The sequence below is a fragment of the Cynoglossus semilaevis genome, chromosome 15 (genome assembly GCF_000523025.1).
Source record: "Cynoglossus semilaevis isolate Cse_v1.0 chromosome 15, Cse_v1.0, whole genome shotgun sequence".
NCBI lineage: Eukaryota > Metazoa > Chordata > Actinopteri > Pleuronectiformes > Cynoglossidae > Cynoglossus > Cynoglossus semilaevis.
Window position 1 is genome coordinate 17,268,641 of NC_024321.1, and position 16,665 is coordinate 17,285,305.

Below are 16,665 nucleotides of genomic sequence, written 5' to 3' on the forward strand. Positions count from 1 at the left end.
CTTGATATTTTGTTTTTGCAGGAATGACATGAATGATATAGTGACGGTTATACCCCCCCCCCGTGTTCACTAATTGCACATGTACCTGATAAGAGATTGTTAAATATATATATATATATATATTTCACTCCAACTGAGGGAACTAATTCAAGATCAATTTCCAACGGATATTCGCGTTCACACGCCTTTTAAACCCGGCCAAACGTCATCACGCCATTTCTCGCGAGCTCACAGGGGCGCACAGATCTCGCCGCTCACCATCCTCTCCCTCTCCCTCTCTCGGGTACAGTGTGTTATCCTGGTAACGTAAACGTCTCCACAGCGTCAGCCACAGACATGGCCTCCCTCCGCCGACTCCTCTCCTCCGCCGCGGCAGGAAGGCTCCTCTTCGTCGCGCCCGGGCAGCGAACGTCCGCGTTGAAGGTGGTGGCAGCCGGAGCCTGCGCCGGTGCTGCTTTTTACTATTATTATCTCCACCATCGTCAGCGGTGCTGGAGGAGCCGCGTCGAGGCTCGACTGTCGACTCTGCTGCTGCCGTCAGTCTGTGCCACGGATAAGGTACCGCGACAGATCCACTCTCCGTGTGTGTGTGTGTGTGTTTACCGTGTGACTCTGAGCTCGTCGGTTCTGTTTATCTGACGTCATTACTTCCCCCCCCACCCCCCATGAAACTATTACATCCATATCCTGTAGACTAAACTATACAAGTAATGGCGATGGCGATGGTGTGACGTCATCGTCAGGAGCTATCCGTGACCCTCGGTGCTGAAATGGTGAAACGCAGAAAGGCATCTGAGGTCACTCGGATCTCCTGCCTGCCATATTTACATGCTCGTTTCCATAGTTACATTAGGAAATGAGTACGAATACTTTACTCTCTATTGAAGTACTACTGACTAGTACTTTATGTGGCCACGTACAGCTGTGATGGAACTTTTAACTAACAGCTGCCAGTGATGCAACATTTCACATCTTTTTTTTCCTCCAATGTATTTGAAGGAATATAGAGATTTTTTTTATCTTAAAGTTGTCATAATTCTTATTTTAAGATATAAATATATATACATATATGCAGTATTGTGTTTATCTGCAAAGATTTACATCAGTATTTTCTAATTTCTCCTTTTTTTAAAATGCTAATATTTACATATATTAGATAAAAAGAGATGCAACTGAAAGAGTAAAAGATCAAAACCCAAAGAGGTGGAAGGAGCAGGAGAGTCAGACTCAAACCACAAGACAATGCACAATATATAATTAATGTATTAAATAATAAATGTACATTATTTATTAATGTGTTTTAATAATTTATACATATTTTATTAGCAATAAATATACATTATTGATGTGCATTTAAAGGCTTCACTTGCTTTAAGACAGATTAAAATCTTTCATTTGTCAAGAAATGAAAAAAGGATGAATTTAAGGAAGATCTTTCTGTAGGAAAAGACAGTTTTTACAAATAAACATCTATTAGTGTTGTCCATTTTGAACCTAAATTAATTAAGTGTTCAAATTCTTGGCTCAAACGATGACACATCTGAGTTGCTTTAAAGGCAGTGTTTTCTTTGATATAAAGTCTTAGTTCAGGATTGACCAGTTTGGCGTCCAGTTCGTGTCTCTGCTCTGTGTTGTTAACCTTTGCAGACTGCTGTAAACACACATGTAAACCAGGTCTGGATTGTAAAAACCTCCTTTTGCTACAGAGGAGACCTTGTTGGATACCTGCATGTGGGGGGTGAGGGGGAGGGGAGTGAACTTGACTGGTGTCCACAGGCAACAAGAATTCAGGGACACAGGAAACTGGACACCGAGGCTTGGCAGAAGGGCTGACATTTGATGCGAGGTAGAGGTGGACGGACAGGGTTTAATGGTTAAGCGAGGAGGAGGGGCGGGAGGGTGAGGGGCACGCATTCCCAGGGCTGTTTGCTGCGTGCCCATTGGACCTGGCACGGTGCCACCTGACAGAGAGAGCCACTCTCTCCTCACCAGGCCCGGTCTCCTTATCTGCCCAGTGGCAGAGACATTATCTGGTGACCAGGGATGAAAAGTGGAGATGACACAGCACATGTGCGCTCTCCCCGGGTTTTCTGAATTCAAGCCTCTCTGTTGTTCCGTGTACGTGGAGTTCACGAAAAGCATCTTTCAGACGCTGTTATTACTGTTGATATGAGCTGCAATATTCCAGAACGGTCTGTCACTCACTGTGTGTGTCTCTGTGTGTGTGTGTGTGTCCACAGGCCCGGTCGTACAGTCTGGATGATGGAGATGTTTACATGTCGTCCTATGAAAACAGATTCCGTCTGTTCAGTTCGGTGGAACACGAGGGTCAGCTCTTCATGACGCCGCTCAACTTCATCGAGTCCGTCACCGTGAACGAACCCAAAAGTGAGTTTTGTCTCTTCTGTTGCTCTCTGACTCGTGCTCACAGACTGGTCACCAACACTGTCTCCACAAACACAGACTACAGACTTTGTTGTTATGATCAGTGAATAATGAAGTGTAATACGTATCACGTAATATTTTACGGCCCAAACTCTACGTCACTCACAACAGAATCGGATAAAAAATGCCACACACTCTTTTGTTGTAGCTTTTTTCACATGTTTTATTTACGTCATATTTTATGTATTTATCTGTTCCTTTCATGGAAGTGCTCACCAATGATGAAAAATGAAACTTTAATTCATCATAAATAATTCAACACTTCATGACTAGTGTGGAGCAGTAGGAAGAATTCTAATCTAACCATCGGGTAAACACGACTAGGTGCTAGTTACACCTTTTGTTGACAGCAAAAAAAACAAAACAAAAGCACTGGTTGGACTTTGTTCCTGGTTTTATTTTTATTTATTTTTTTGTCTTGCCGTTACTGATTGACCTATACATCAATAAATTCCATCATGGTCATTTAGCTCCACGTAACTTCCTGTCTAACTTTTGTTCAGTTTCCTCTAAAATGAGCAGAATTTTTACGAAAATAATGTCAATGGAATCAACTGGTGTAGTTTATGAAAGCATCAGTTAAAAACATTTTATTCATGGATTAAATTAAATTCTTCCTCGTTAAATTTTACGCAGTGCATCATTAAAATTAAAACATTAAAATAATAGCAGCAGCAGAACTCGGTGGCTGCTGCAGTGCAGATGGAGCTCAGTCTGAACGCTCTCTCTGCCGCCCTGGGCAGAAGTCGGTTTCATTTGACAGCAGCCATTTGCTTAATTACACTTCCATCAATTCATCAGATAAATCTCTGCTCCGCCTTCATCCCATTACTGCACGGCCTTTTTTTTTTTTTTTTTTTTTTCTGCTTCATGAAAAGGCCCCGCACTCTGTTGTTTCCTGGAACGTGCCAGGCTGCTGAGGGCCTGGGAAGTGTCAGCAGACATTAAGTTGCAGCTTGAAGAGCTTCAGTCATAACACCTGCATAAAGATTAGGATCTTTACCAGCAACTCCACTTTTATGGCTCATTTATGTGACAGCAAACTATCAGACAACAAACGCGGCCCAACGGTTTGATCAAGGATCTGGTGAAGGTAATATTAGGATGTTGTGATTACACCCATAGATTAGGAAGCACTGTGTGGCCCGCTGTGGTTCTTCTGAACATGTGGTGAACTGTAAAAGGTTGGGCAGCACTTTGTCATTAGCCTTTGGTTGTCAGTCGTGTTGTTTTATGGTTTTGCTGTGGCCATAAATGGAGAGTTATGTCGTTGGGATGGATTTTTTTTTTAAACCTTAGTCATGGTCCTGAAATGAGAGTCAGCAAAACATCCTGAGACCCAGGCAGGAGGACTCAGACCTGGTGCATGTTCTGAGTCCACTCCTCAGTGAACCGCTGCTCTGTTAATAATTTATTTGAGATCAATAAATGCTGAATGTTATAAATAAACTAATAGGTTGACAGTACTACAGTACAGTACTACACATTTGGCTGGATGTGACGATGGCAGCTTGATAACGTGTCAGTGGAGACCTCCCCAGATAACAGGTTAATGTGCCTGTTATCTGTGGCCGTCTCCAGCCAGGTGTTTTTATGAGACATCCATCTTATCTTTTGCTTAATGGACCATTGGAATGTGTCCACTGAGATATGCGACCCATTTTATTTTTTTGTCCACGTAAACAACACATTTCACTTTTGTTTGTTTTTATCAATTAAAATAAAAAACTATGAAATATGTTTTTTGAAAAAATATATTTTTGACCTGAATATTATGTAAATGTCCATGCGATACCTGCCAATATCCCAGAATACACCTTGATGATCACAGGCCTGAACTGTCACACAGATGCTCAAATTAACTTTGGGAAAAAAATTGCTTGGAAGTGTTAACAAACTGGAGTTAAATGTTGAAGTTGTCACTGGATTAACTCTGTGTTGTTGTCACGTCAGCTGTGTGAAATTGTTTTGTATGAACTGACGAGGAAAGCTGTAGTGAATAGGGAGGAAGACAGGTGTCAGTGTTGATACCAGTCCAGGTTCAGATATCGATCCATCGCCGGTAAGAAGAGCAAACACTCCATTAGCCATAACACCGCGGCCAAATGATTTGTCGTAAAGAATATAACGTCGACGGGACATTGAAAGGTCATCAGGTCACTGGGACAGCGGTGACCTTTTGCTCTTTAAATGACCTCTTGTACATTTGCTGCATATTTTTTTCTGTATGATTTTGGTATAAATGGAATAAGAAAATACAGAGTGAATGAATGATGATATAAAGTGTTAACTGTTGACCTGTTTATTTTCAGGTAAAAGAGCATGGAGGTCTCTGACGAAGAAGGTAAGAAAAGCTCCCTCTACATGTTGTTACTGCAGCCAAACACACGGCAGAGACGAAGAAGCTTCTGCCTCGAAAATCATAATCGTTATTTAATTTAAAAAAAAAACTGTTTCTCTCATGTTTGCAGATGACTCACCACTTTATCTGTGTAATTCCTCCAGTGACAGTAAACGCCGTGTTTATGTGTAAATGAATGAGTGATTTGGGATTTTCCTGCTCTCCCCCAGGAGTTAGACAAGATGCTGGCTGATACTCCACCTGTTTGGAAAGGATCATCCAATTTGTTCAGGAATCTTCGTGAAAGAGGTGAGGAACCCTGGTCGTGTGTCGAGAGCACATGCTGTAAATCCCTCGGATGTACGTACGTAATTCCCCCTTTAACGCTGTTATTTTTAGAGCCGCCGTATGACGACCTTCTGCGCGTGCATTTGTGCTCGTCACAAACTGTTATGTTATCAGTCTGGTAACGTGTCGAGAATTAATTTTTCTCTTGACGCCCCAGTTTGTCAATAATATGTTTGGATTATAATATAAAGTTATGAGTTTTAGTTAAAACCCGATGACTTTCATCACATACAGATTCAGAAAACACTGAAAAACTGCCTTGAAATACTTCAGTATCAAGTTATTTATTTCAGTTCAGGGTTTGATCCATATATTTTTCCAGTCTCTTCATGGTGTAAAAACATTTGTCAAAAATATGGTCTCAGAAAGGAATAAAATATAAAGAGTATCAGCTGATCTCAACCAGGTTCAACCAGAATAATGAGTCTTTAGATCAACCATCAACTATTTATTATTATTGACTTATTTCAGTCAGAAATTTGCTGAATAGAGGGTTTTCTGAAAATGCATCAGAAATAATAAAAAATTTGCTGAATAGAGGGTTTTCTGAATATGTATCAGAAATAATAATAATAATACTTTTAATGGGCCTTATGGTGAGACCTTCACTGCAGCACATTCCTGGATGTCCTTGATAAGTGTAGTACTGATGGTGACCTCAAGGGTGAATGTGGTTCAACTGTGTTTCTACTAAACCTCAGTTCAAACCGGTGAAAATAAAAAAATTCCAAATTGAGGGAATGTTCCTGCTCCTACTTTTCCCACCTGGGCCAAAAGGGTTGAGTCCAGCAGACAGTGCAGCATCAGACCTCACTGCTCTCTCTCTCTCTCTCTCACTCCCTCTCCCTCTCTCTCTCCCCTGTTGCTTTAGCTAAGTGCCAATGCCTGGATTTGGGGCTTTTAATCCTGCTGTTAAACTTTGAGGCTTTGTCAGGGAAAAAAGGGGACGGGATTGATCTGTGAACAAAGCGTGGTTTGAGAGAGTGAGGGAGCTGTTTGAACTCGGCCGTGTTCAGACACGTCCGACCGGCCACCCCCTGATCACCATGGACATTATGAAGCCTAGAATGGCATTGGATTACATCTGTGGGACTGCCACTCTGTATGAAGTGTTTCTGTGGAATTCTTTGTATTGTCTAACAACATCTACTTGAGCTCAGAGGCTGAGCTGCAGGGAGGGAGGGAGGGAGGATGAGGATGAGGAAGGAGGTGTGGGGGGCATGGGTGGTGGGAGGGTGGGGTGGAGTGGGGGGGAGTGCTGCCTCCAGGAGTGAAGGTGTGTGGTACTGGTGAGACACGACTGGAATCTTAAAAGTTTTCCCCTCTCCTCAACCCATTTAAGCTTTAAAAGCTTTGAAGCTCTGATCTGTTGTCATTACAGGGCCGTACCTGCCAAACAGTGTGAGCTGGAGTGAGAAGACAGAGCACTCTGTTATAACCAGTGTGGAGATGAACTCTGTCCATTGGCACGCAGCGCCTACGTCTCTCTGTCATTTTACTTTCCAGTGCTGGGGGGAAAACAAAAAGAAAATCAGTATAAATTCTCCCTCCTTTTTTGACAGCTTTTTCTGAAACAAAAACAAAAAAAAACATCTCCCTGCAGCTAAACCTCTACTCGGGTTCTTTTCCCATAACACTCAGAGCAGTCACCCAGAACTATCTGAGCTGGATTCTCTATCTCTCGGAGCAAACAAAAGCCTGGGAATGCTTTCAGAGTCAAAGGGGAGAGGCTGAGATGTCTCCCGACACTTACTCTTCCCCTTCTCCGTATCACACAACAAAGGAAGCTGAAGGACAGGGACACAAAACCTGCGTCGGCCATTCTCAATCAGTGACAGATCACTTGAGAATGTATTACACCTTGTTAGCCAAGCACCATCAGAAGCCCGAGGCCTTAAATTTGTTTGGGTTTGTGTCAGATAGGACAGCTTAGCTGTAAAGCCCGTGTTTGTGTGAGGGGGAACACCAAGCATGAAGTAAAAGGACCTTTTAAGATGTTTATCAGCGGGCGCGAGAAGATTACCCTTGTCCAACGGCGGGCTCGGTTTCCGCCGATGCTGCGTTCACCTCGGGCCGCACGTCTTTGAACATCTGTAAACACCTGGTGGCCTTTGTTGCTGCACCACGCTGTCAGGTTTGGAAGATTAAAAAAAACACATTTTGGTGTTGGTTTCTCAACCTGTTTTGTTTTGTTTTTGTCTCCAGGTGTCATCAGTTACACAGAGTACCTGTTCCTGCTCTGCATTTTAACCAGTGAGTGGACGTGTTGGTCACTGAAGGCTGCGGTTGTTCCTCTGTCTCTGTCTGCTCTGACTCTAACCTCTGTTTGATACCAGAGCCTCACGCCGGCTTCAGGATCGCCTTCAACATGTTTGACGCGGATGGGAACGAAATGGTGGACAAAAGAGAGTTCTTGGTGGTACGAACCGCAGCTCCTCATCACAGACCAGGGATTTGCAACCTGTGGCTAGGATTTAGGATTGTTGTTTGTTGATTGTCTGACGTGAAGAAAAAAAACTCTACAGGTAGATTACAGATTTTATGGGGGTGTCAAACATATGGCCTGCGGGCCAAAACCGTTCAGCAACGGGGTTCAATTCGGCCCACATAATGAATTTCGAAATAAAAACATACATACATTTGTGAAGTAACAGAATAAACCACAGTAGTTTTCTGTGTACTTCTAGTATAAATCTGTAGTAAAACTGCAGTACTACTACACACACACTGCCCGGCTGCCTTTATATGGAATGGTTGAAATGTGTGTGCACATGTGTCTCCCTCGGTGTTGAAGGTTGCAGATCTCTGTTGTACAGTTGATTGATCAATTCCAAAACGTCTAATCGCACGCTGTCGTCTCTTTACAGCTGGAGGAAATATTCCGCAAGAAAAAGGACAGAAAAGAAGTTGGTGATGTTGAGAGGCTGGACCAACAGGTACCTGTAACATTAATACCACTTTACGAGCTTTAGATTTTTTTTACTCATTTAGCTTCACAGTTTTTCACATGAAAGAGTATATGCAAACGCTATATAAAAGTGCATGAACTGAGGGCCCGTGGGTCAAATCTGGTACGCCAAACCGTCCAATCTGGCCCGCGCCTGGATTCTAACATAAACATCAAATTATAATGTTACATTTGTCCAGTGTCCAGCCCCCAATGTGTCTGTCCAGAAAGAATTCTGACCCTCCAACAAATATAGTCAGTGACTTCTGCTACACAGTACCACCAGCAGTTAGTACTATGGGTCGAACCAAAAAAAAAATCACTGACTGTTGGTTTAGATGTTGTATATTTGGTCATAATTGAAGTACTAGGTTCTGTAAACTCCCCGTGGTCCAGACGTGTCAGAATGAGGTTGTAGATTTTTTTTTTTACCTTTAATTATGACCAGTCCAAATGACATGATATCACAGACTGTAATTTAAAAATAAGTAACTGTTCCACTCGTGAAAATCACAGTGATCTGTAGCCGCCCGACAGAGTTAGCAGCTAGCCAGCAGATAACGTCGAACAGGTATTTCAGGGAGCAGCAAACGAGAAGAACTAAGTTGATCAATGGAGTTTATTTAAAAAGAATTAGCTAAATAATTACAGCTTTTTAGAGCTCCAAATAAACCTGAACCTAAAACTACAAACTACATTCCCTGCAGCAGCGTTTCCATCATTAACTCTGTTCTTAGAGAGACCACATTGTGGAGTTGAATGCGGCCGTGCAGGGTAAAACATGCCTCGGGCTTTCATCTCCTCAGAGTTGTCTTGTGCCACATGCAGGTGGATGTAAACAGACCGAGCCCGACCCCAGCGATAAGAGACACTCGCTCTTTGAGGTCTTATCGTGCAAACACAATATGGAAGAGCTTATTCTGCAGGGACACACGTTAGCATCTCTGGAGCGTCTTGAATTAATCCCACACCCGTATATATATCCATCAAAAAGATCCAGAGAAAAGGCTTCTCCAGATGGAACGCTAAAACAAGATCTGCAGGGGTGCATTAAAATGGGAGGGGGGGGGGTTAGAGGGGGGGTTCTGAAAACCTCAGGTCGACCCTTCAGTCACCTTCTACCTACAAACTGCTGTGTGACTAACCTGAGTGGATCTTCTGCTGCACGCTCCTTCTTCTTCTTCTCTCCTGCGTTTCAGAATCTGCAGCTTTACGGTCATCGCAAATCCCAGCTGCACAATGTGCGTATCGTTCTTTTCCCCTTTTAGGACCAATTTCTACCTGGTGCATGTGTGTGTCTGTGTGTGTGTGTTTTGCATGTTGTTCTCCCCTGCAACAAACCCTCCCTCTGAGTGAGAAAGCAGCACCAGCGTCTGTGGGGTTGACACAACTTGTACCTGTCTCTGTGAGCGCCGAACACGAAGCCTCGTTCACATTCACCGGAATCCCAATACTCTGCATTTTTTTCTGACAAACCGACTCTCTGCGTGTGAGAGCTCACAGGTGATTTATGTCCCGCTCTTTTGTCAGCGTTTGGCAGCCGATTCCCACTTAGCGGCAGACTGACGGCGTTTTCGCCCCGGACCCCCATGTTTTATTTTTACAGTTTCTAGAGGAGCGGTATTAGGGCTCAGGTTACCTTTAGAGGTGGGTTTGACCATGAAGATGCCAGTTAGAGCGGAGAGGAGAGGAGAGCACTCAGCACACACACACACACACACACACACACACACACACAGCCTGCAGCTCACAGAGGGACGGAGTTGTCTTTTCAGTCAACTGTTTGAAGACTTATCTTTAGTGGTGTCTCTCCTGTGTTTTGATTTCTCCTGCTGCACTGTGGGTAACTTTCCTGCGTTCTTCACTGACGCAGCAGCCAGGTCGGGTTTTCCCCCGACATATTCTGGTTTGGTTTGGTTTGGTTTATTTATTTATTTTTTATATCTCAAGGCGAGACCAATGCGGTTTCTTCAAAAGCCATTTTGTAATTAGTTACGGGACAGTGTTGTAAATCTAACTCCGGTTAAAAAAAAATGACAAGTGTTATGAAAGAAGTCTTATCAGCTGTCTGCCTCAGGCTGAAGGTAGAAAAATGAATTAGGTGTAAAAAAAAAAAAAAATTACGAGTGTGTTTTCTTCACCCAGGTGACGTCGAGAGACAGAAAACCCAGTTCCTCTTGTCAGCCCTGTTGACAGATCAGTGTCGTCGTCGTCATCTTTTTGAACGTACACAGCGTTGAATACGAGCTAGCTGTTGTTGACAAGCGTGACTCAGTGCAGCCTCACATTTGTCCCACAGGGGCCGAGAGAGTGAGGGCAACAGCGTAAACTGTAATGAGAGTAATGACGGGTTGATACCTGAGCTGTGCCGTGATGACGGTGAGAAAATAGCAACAAGTAGTTATTTTTTTGTTCCAGGCAGAATCAAAAAGTACACATGGCTGAAAGTTAAAGAACTCAATAGAAACGGTTTCTGATGATTATTTTTTTATTTGGACAACGATACAATATTTTCTCCTGTCCTGACTTTGACTGTTTTTTTTCCCGCCCGTTTATGTTCCTGTCCTGACTTTGACTGTTTTTTTTTTTCCGCCCCTAGTTATCTTTATGCAGACGTATTTATGGTTAATTAGTGGTTACTTTGGTTCCATAGTGTTGCGGTCAGCACGCCTGCCTCGGAAGCAGAGAGTCCTGGGTTGGATTCCCACAGGAACAGCATATCTGCTGTTAACACAGAGAATTTCCCAAATATGGGATCAATATAGTTCAAATTTATTTTATTTATTTATCACTAAATTAGCTAAAAAATGACAAAATCACCATGTTTGAAATTTTAAAAATAACTAATTAAAAAATGCACATATATAAAAAAAAAAACAACTGATGATTGGTCAACACTAATTCTGACTCTCTGGTTTGACTTGTATTATAGCAGCGTATATTTTACCACTGGTGTCAGCCCCACTCAGCGTCTGCCTCTTCAACAACACATAGACGTCACGTCCTCAGTGTCAGGACCGCATGCTGACCCCGCATGTCTGTGAATCTGTATTATTGTTTCCCCGTGCATCACCTTCTCCCTCGTTTATCGTACTCACTAATGTGGCAAATGTACAAACGCTCTGTGCTCTAACAGCTGTGCTTCACCGGCCACCACAGGTCCTTAAAAAAGACAGTCAGCATGTGGAGAACCGCGGCATGTGGGACGTTCTCAGACGTCGAACCAGTCATGTTTTGTTTTCCGATCTGTCCGAGGTAGGGGGCGCTCACTCGAATGCTACTGTACCTCACCTTTGAATGTCAAAGTTCGACTGTGATTTATATAACAGGCGCTGCTGTACCATGTGACTGTGTTTGTAACAGTGATACTGGTACACATATATTATTTAGGTATAGACATTAAATACGATCATATAAATATATATATATGTGTGTGTGTAAATACATTGATAGATGTACTTTACTTTATTGAGCTCAGGCTGGAAAATTACAGATCTATATGTATATGTACATATATGTAATATATGTATATATATGTACATATATGTTTTATGTGTATATATGTATATGTACATGTATGTATATATTTGTATATGTATCTCCATATATGTATATATATGGAGATACATGTTCATATATGTATGTATATTCTTATATATGTATATATACATATATGCATATGGATATATATGCATATGTATATGCCCATATAAGGAATTAGTAATATATTAATGCAATATAAATAGTAATTACACTTAAATTTGAACACACAATGAACTTCCTGTTTAAGTGTTTGCCAAAAAGTCAGACAGAATTAGCCAAACAGAAGTCCATTAAAATGAACACTGGTTTCTATAAAAGCTGAAATCGCTCTTCTGTTGTTCTGTCAAACAGATGTGTCGTCTGTGTGCAGGGCTGCAGCCTGTGTCTTCACTCTGCTGCCTGGTCCACATCTGCGTACTGTGGATATTAAAAACACCGGCCACTGGTTTAGAGGCAGCGAAAATGATCTTTTGACTCTTGAGTAATTATTAAACAGCTGAGTCAGGGTGGAGCTCTTCACTAACACTCACTCTGTCTTGTTAATCTTTACCTGCTTGTTTTTGGGGCTGAGGTTTTGAACTTCCTCCGGTTTAGCTGTAGTTGCTGGTTGTGCACGGTGAATTCCTGCAGCGCCGATGTCAGACGTGGGGTGTCACCGTGGAGCGTCACCTGAATTAACGTTTGCTTCTCTAATTGCAGGGGAATGAAAAAACAGAAACGACGCTGCTGGTGCATTTCTTTGGGAAAAAAGGCAAAGCCGAGCTGAAGTTTGAAGATTTTTACAAGTGAGTTTTGACTTGAGAAGGTCTGTCGTCAGCCGGACCTTCAGTGATGCTCCTGGTGACTGGTGTCAAGTGTTCTTTTGTGAGTTGCTGGTGCTCCTTGTCAGCAGCTGTTGTCCATCTTTCACTTCCAGATTCATGGACAACCTGCAGACAGAGGTGCTCGAGATAGAGTTCCTCTCCTACTCCAAAGGTATGCCCACCATCAGTGAGGAAGACTTCGCCCGGATTCTCCTGCGCTACACCAACGTGGACGATGTCAACAGTTACCTGGAGAGTGTGCGACACAGTATTCCTGATGAAAAGGTACCGCTCTGTTTTATTTGGGAATTAGGATTTTGGCTCTGAACCCTGTCACCTGGTCTTTTGTGGACTGGTTACACTGTTTGTTTGTACCAGGACTGTTGTGGCTAACGTTAGCTCTGGGGTCTGTACCAGGACTGTTGTAGCTAGTGTTAGCTCTGGTGTCTGTACCAGGATTGTTGTAGCTAACGTTAGCTCTGGAGTCTGTACCAGGACTGTTGTAGCTAACATTAGCTCTGGTGTCTGTACCAGGACTGTTGTAGCTAACGTTAGCTACGACAGTCCTGGTACAGACACCAGAGCTAACGTTAGCTACGACAGTCCTGGTACAGACACCAGAGCTAATGTTAGCTACAACAGTCCTGGTACAGACACCAGAGCTAACGTTAGCTGCAACAGTCCTGGTACAGACACCAGAGCTAACACTAGCTACAACAGTCCTGGTACAGACTCCAGAGCTAACGTTAGCTAGGAGGTCTTTAACGGGACTGTCGTAGCTAACGTTAGCTCTGGGGTCTGTACCAGGACTGTCGTAGCTAATGAACTTGGTGCATTACTGCCACTTGCAGACTGGAGTAGGCATCTATAAAAATGTAAAAAAAAAAAATAGATAATAGGTCATTTTTAATTAATTTTTTTTTACCCTGTTTTGTTACTTTAACTAAAACATTAAAATTAGTTCCTGTCCTAATTATTATACCAATAAAATGTTAATATTTTGGTCAGAACAGACGTGAAACTCCTGTTTCTCATCACACTGAGACCCAGCCGTGTGTGTGTGCGCCAACTGTACAGTTTGTGATTTCCTCCCATGTGTCTCTTCAGCAGCGCTGTGTGAATAAGCTGTTGAGTGAAGCATCCTCATTTGAGCTTTAATGTGTTTTCGCTCTCAGCACGCTGACCCGTCTGAAAAGCACGGCAGCCGCCTGGAGTAGCCTGTTGCTAGATCTCCATTGACAATCAAGTGGGTCTCATCGTCGGGCTGAGAGATATTTTATGGCCGTCTCCTTGTTAAAACAGCAAAGCGTCACAGATTAGTCATTACTCCATTTGTTATGCTGTGTGTGCTGCCTGTTGGACGGGGGGCCCCCGCGAGGGGAGGACCTGGTAGCTGTGGGACGGTTGAGTGGACATCAATGGGCTCAGTGTTTGAGTCATCAGCCAGGCCTGAGATGTTTGGGGATTCATCACTTTTGTTTTTGTTTATACAAGTATCAGGTTAATCTGCTTTAGGAAAAGTTTGTATATGGCCTGACCTCTCCCCAAAAGCTGTAGCAGAACCCCCCACCCCTCCTCCTCCACCCCTCACCCTCTCTCTCTCCATCCTCCTCTCCTGCCCCCCCACACACACTGCTGACAGCTCAGCGTGTCCATACTAAGCAGGGAAAATCCACAAGTGTATACTTTGTCTGTTTGGGTGTGTTATCTATCTGATGCCTTCAAGGTCCCATACAAACACACACACATTTGCAGCGCACCCCTTTCGAAGATAGGATCCTTGTCGAGCCCCCCCATGTCGTTCACAGCCATTGTCTCCAAACTTCAATGAACCTTATTTGAAATATTCTCATTCCCACAAAAACAATTGGCATTTAATAATAGAATTAAAATTTTAAAAATCAGTTAAATTTTCCCTCATGTGCCACAAATCAACAAAATTAGTAAATGGATATTAATTTTTATTGCTGCTCCTACGTGCAATAGCACTGTGGCCCCCTAAGAGGGTCCCGCCCCCTACTTTGTGAAACACTATTGTAACTTTACGTATTACAAATGTGTAATATTGCTGTAAAAAAACATGTAAAAAAAGTCCCCAGGACAGCAGTCATTTTCCGTGGTCCCCTCTAGTACAGCTATTCCAGAAACACACACACACTGCAGGATGAAAGGATTTGTGTGAACTGCAGCACTAGTGTGGACATGAAAGGATTTGTGTGAACTGCAGCACTCGTGTGGACACACACAAAGGTTTTTTTGTTGTTTTTTTTTCCGTATGTGGCACTTGTTACTTTTCACATGGTTCATGTTTGATGAGAACGTCTCTCTCTCTCCGCAGGGAATCACCTTCGAGGAGTTCCGCTCTTTCTTTCAGTTCTTAAACAACCTGGAGGACTTCGCCATCGCCATGCAGATGTACAACTTTGCCCACCGCTCCATTGGTCAAGGTGAGGAGTCACCGCAAGTCATTACTATCTTTGTCCTAGTTGTCCTAGCTAGTGGTGAAACCTAGCATTGCAGTAGGCAGGCCATTTTTTAAGTCGATTTAAATCAATCTTGTCTCTTCGACTGTCGTTTCCAGAGGAGTTTGCCAGAGCTGTTTACGTGGCCACGGGGATCAAACTCACCCGACACTTGGTCAACACCGTCTTCAAGATCTTTGACGAGGATCACGACGACAAGCTGAGCCACAAAGAGTTCATCGGCGTCATGAAGGAGCGGCTGCACCGCGGCAGCAGGGTGAGAGCAGCGGTGGTTTTTAAACATCCAACTGTGGTTCAGTGGTTTGAACACACACTAAACAGTGCAGCCACTTCCTGTCACCACACACACACACACACACGCACAGAGGTAAAACTGTTGTCAACTGAGATTTTTTTAAATAAATATTAGTCCATAGTTCAGGTGAAATGAAATACATTCTATCGCAGTTATTCATAATATTTTAAACACAATAATAATAATAAAAATCAAAATAATAAATGACAATATTTCCACCATTTGAAATCTCAAGTACATTCATCACTATTACATCTACCAATAACTACTTTAATACAGTTATTTTAAATGAAACATTTTTATAAACAACACAAGTGTACGATCAAAACAGCTCCTTTTATTTCCAGTTATTGATTCACTCAAAGTCCTACTGTATTGACCAGACTTTAAACCATTTCGTTTTGGGGGACTTCTTTTAATAAGTTTCCAAGAACGAGCATTTTATCTACAAAGACTGTTATATACACAACATAGGCTAAATATGTTAGCCTAACGGGCTAACAAGTTCGAAATCACGGAATCCGTTCATCCTCGTTGTCCTTCTAAACTGTTTTTTTCTCCGTACTTTATCATTTTTAGTTGTAATTCGCGGCGTTAAGGTTTTTGTTTGGTAACGGTTTTTATTCTTTAAGTCTCTGCGGTCCAATCGTGTCGTTTTCCCAGTACGGCAGGAGAGGCGACTGTAAAGCGTGCCCTCTTGTGGCCATAAATGATATATATATATATATTATTATTTTGTTATGTAGAAGTTTTTTTAGAATATAACGTGTCTCAGAGTCTAGTCAGTATTTATGTACAGCCACTCACAAACAAACAAACCCACCGGGCGTCTCCTGAGTGACGAGGTTTATTTTCAAAACAAAGAGCTTGTTGTGTTTGGAACAATTAGTTCCACGGAAGTAGGAGCCGCAGTTTTCAGTTGTGTTCTAACCCGAGGAACTCTCTCATTATGACGGTGTTCTTCAGGTAATGGTGGAGTCAAACACCCCTGTGCTGTCATGTCCTAATTACACTGCTGTCACTTTTTATTACTCCAACACGTCTTACTTCTGTGGGTTGTGAGTCGCCTCTGTGCGAAGCTGCACCGCCATCTAGTGGAACAAGAGGGGAAATGTATTGTTATCTGTTCTTATTTTTCAGGGCTTGAGAGTGGAGGAGAAATTCACTTCATGCAAGAGCTGCATGAAGAAGGAGCTTTCAGGAAGATAGGTAAAAAAAAACAACTAACATTTTCTCAATAATCTTTTTTAGTAAAAAACAGGGGAATGACATCACAGCGTAACAAGTCTGTCAGCAATTTAAAAATACATAAAATAAAGAGGACTTTTATCCCTAAAGTCTGAATCGTCACTTGTAAAGTTTCATAGAATTTGGGAAATAATATTATAACAAATATGTTAACGTTTATGAATGAGCGACGATTGATTAGAAATGATGTCAAAAGCACTGAATCTACGGCA

General features: G+C 42.5%; 1 protein-coding gene across 12 annotated transcripts in view; it reads left to right on the forward strand.

Moving 5' to 3' along the window:
• micu3b (mitochondrial calcium uptake family, member 3b) overlaps positions 1 to 16,665 on the forward strand; it is a 44,897-nt gene that overhangs the window by 22,132 nt on the left and 6,100 nt on the right. For 6 of the 12 annotated variants that reach the window (XM_025063161.1, XM_025063164.1, XM_025063162.1 and 3 more), the window contains 13 exons: positions 323 to 558; positions 2,241 to 2,388; positions 4,758 to 4,789; positions 5,017 to 5,095; positions 7,340 to 7,387; positions 7,471 to 7,553; positions 8,002 to 8,070; positions 9,281 to 9,322; positions 11,241 to 11,336; positions 12,324 to 12,409; positions 12,541 to 12,712; positions 14,766 to 14,874; positions 15,009 to 15,334. In XM_025063161.1, coding sequence (XP_024918929.1) covers positions 337 to 558; positions 2,241 to 2,388; positions 4,758 to 4,789; positions 5,017 to 5,095; positions 7,340 to 7,387; positions 7,471 to 7,553; positions 8,002 to 8,070; positions 9,281 to 9,322; positions 11,241 to 11,336; positions 12,324 to 12,409; positions 12,541 to 12,712; positions 14,766 to 14,874; positions 15,009 to 15,319 — 1,497 coding nt within the window. In that variant the 5' untranslated portion in view covers positions 323 to 336 and the 3' untranslated portion in view covers positions 15,320 to 15,334. Of the gene's footprint in view, positions 1 to 256; positions 559 to 2,240; positions 2,389 to 4,757; positions 4,790 to 5,016; positions 5,096 to 7,339; positions 7,388 to 7,470; positions 7,554 to 8,001; positions 8,071 to 9,280; positions 9,323 to 11,240; positions 11,337 to 12,323; positions 12,410 to 12,540; positions 12,713 to 14,765; positions 14,875 to 15,008; positions 15,335 to 16,665 lie in introns of those variants that run through there. The other 6 variants (XM_025063172.1, XM_025063165.1, XM_025063169.1 and 3 more) reach the window with 6 other exon arrangements.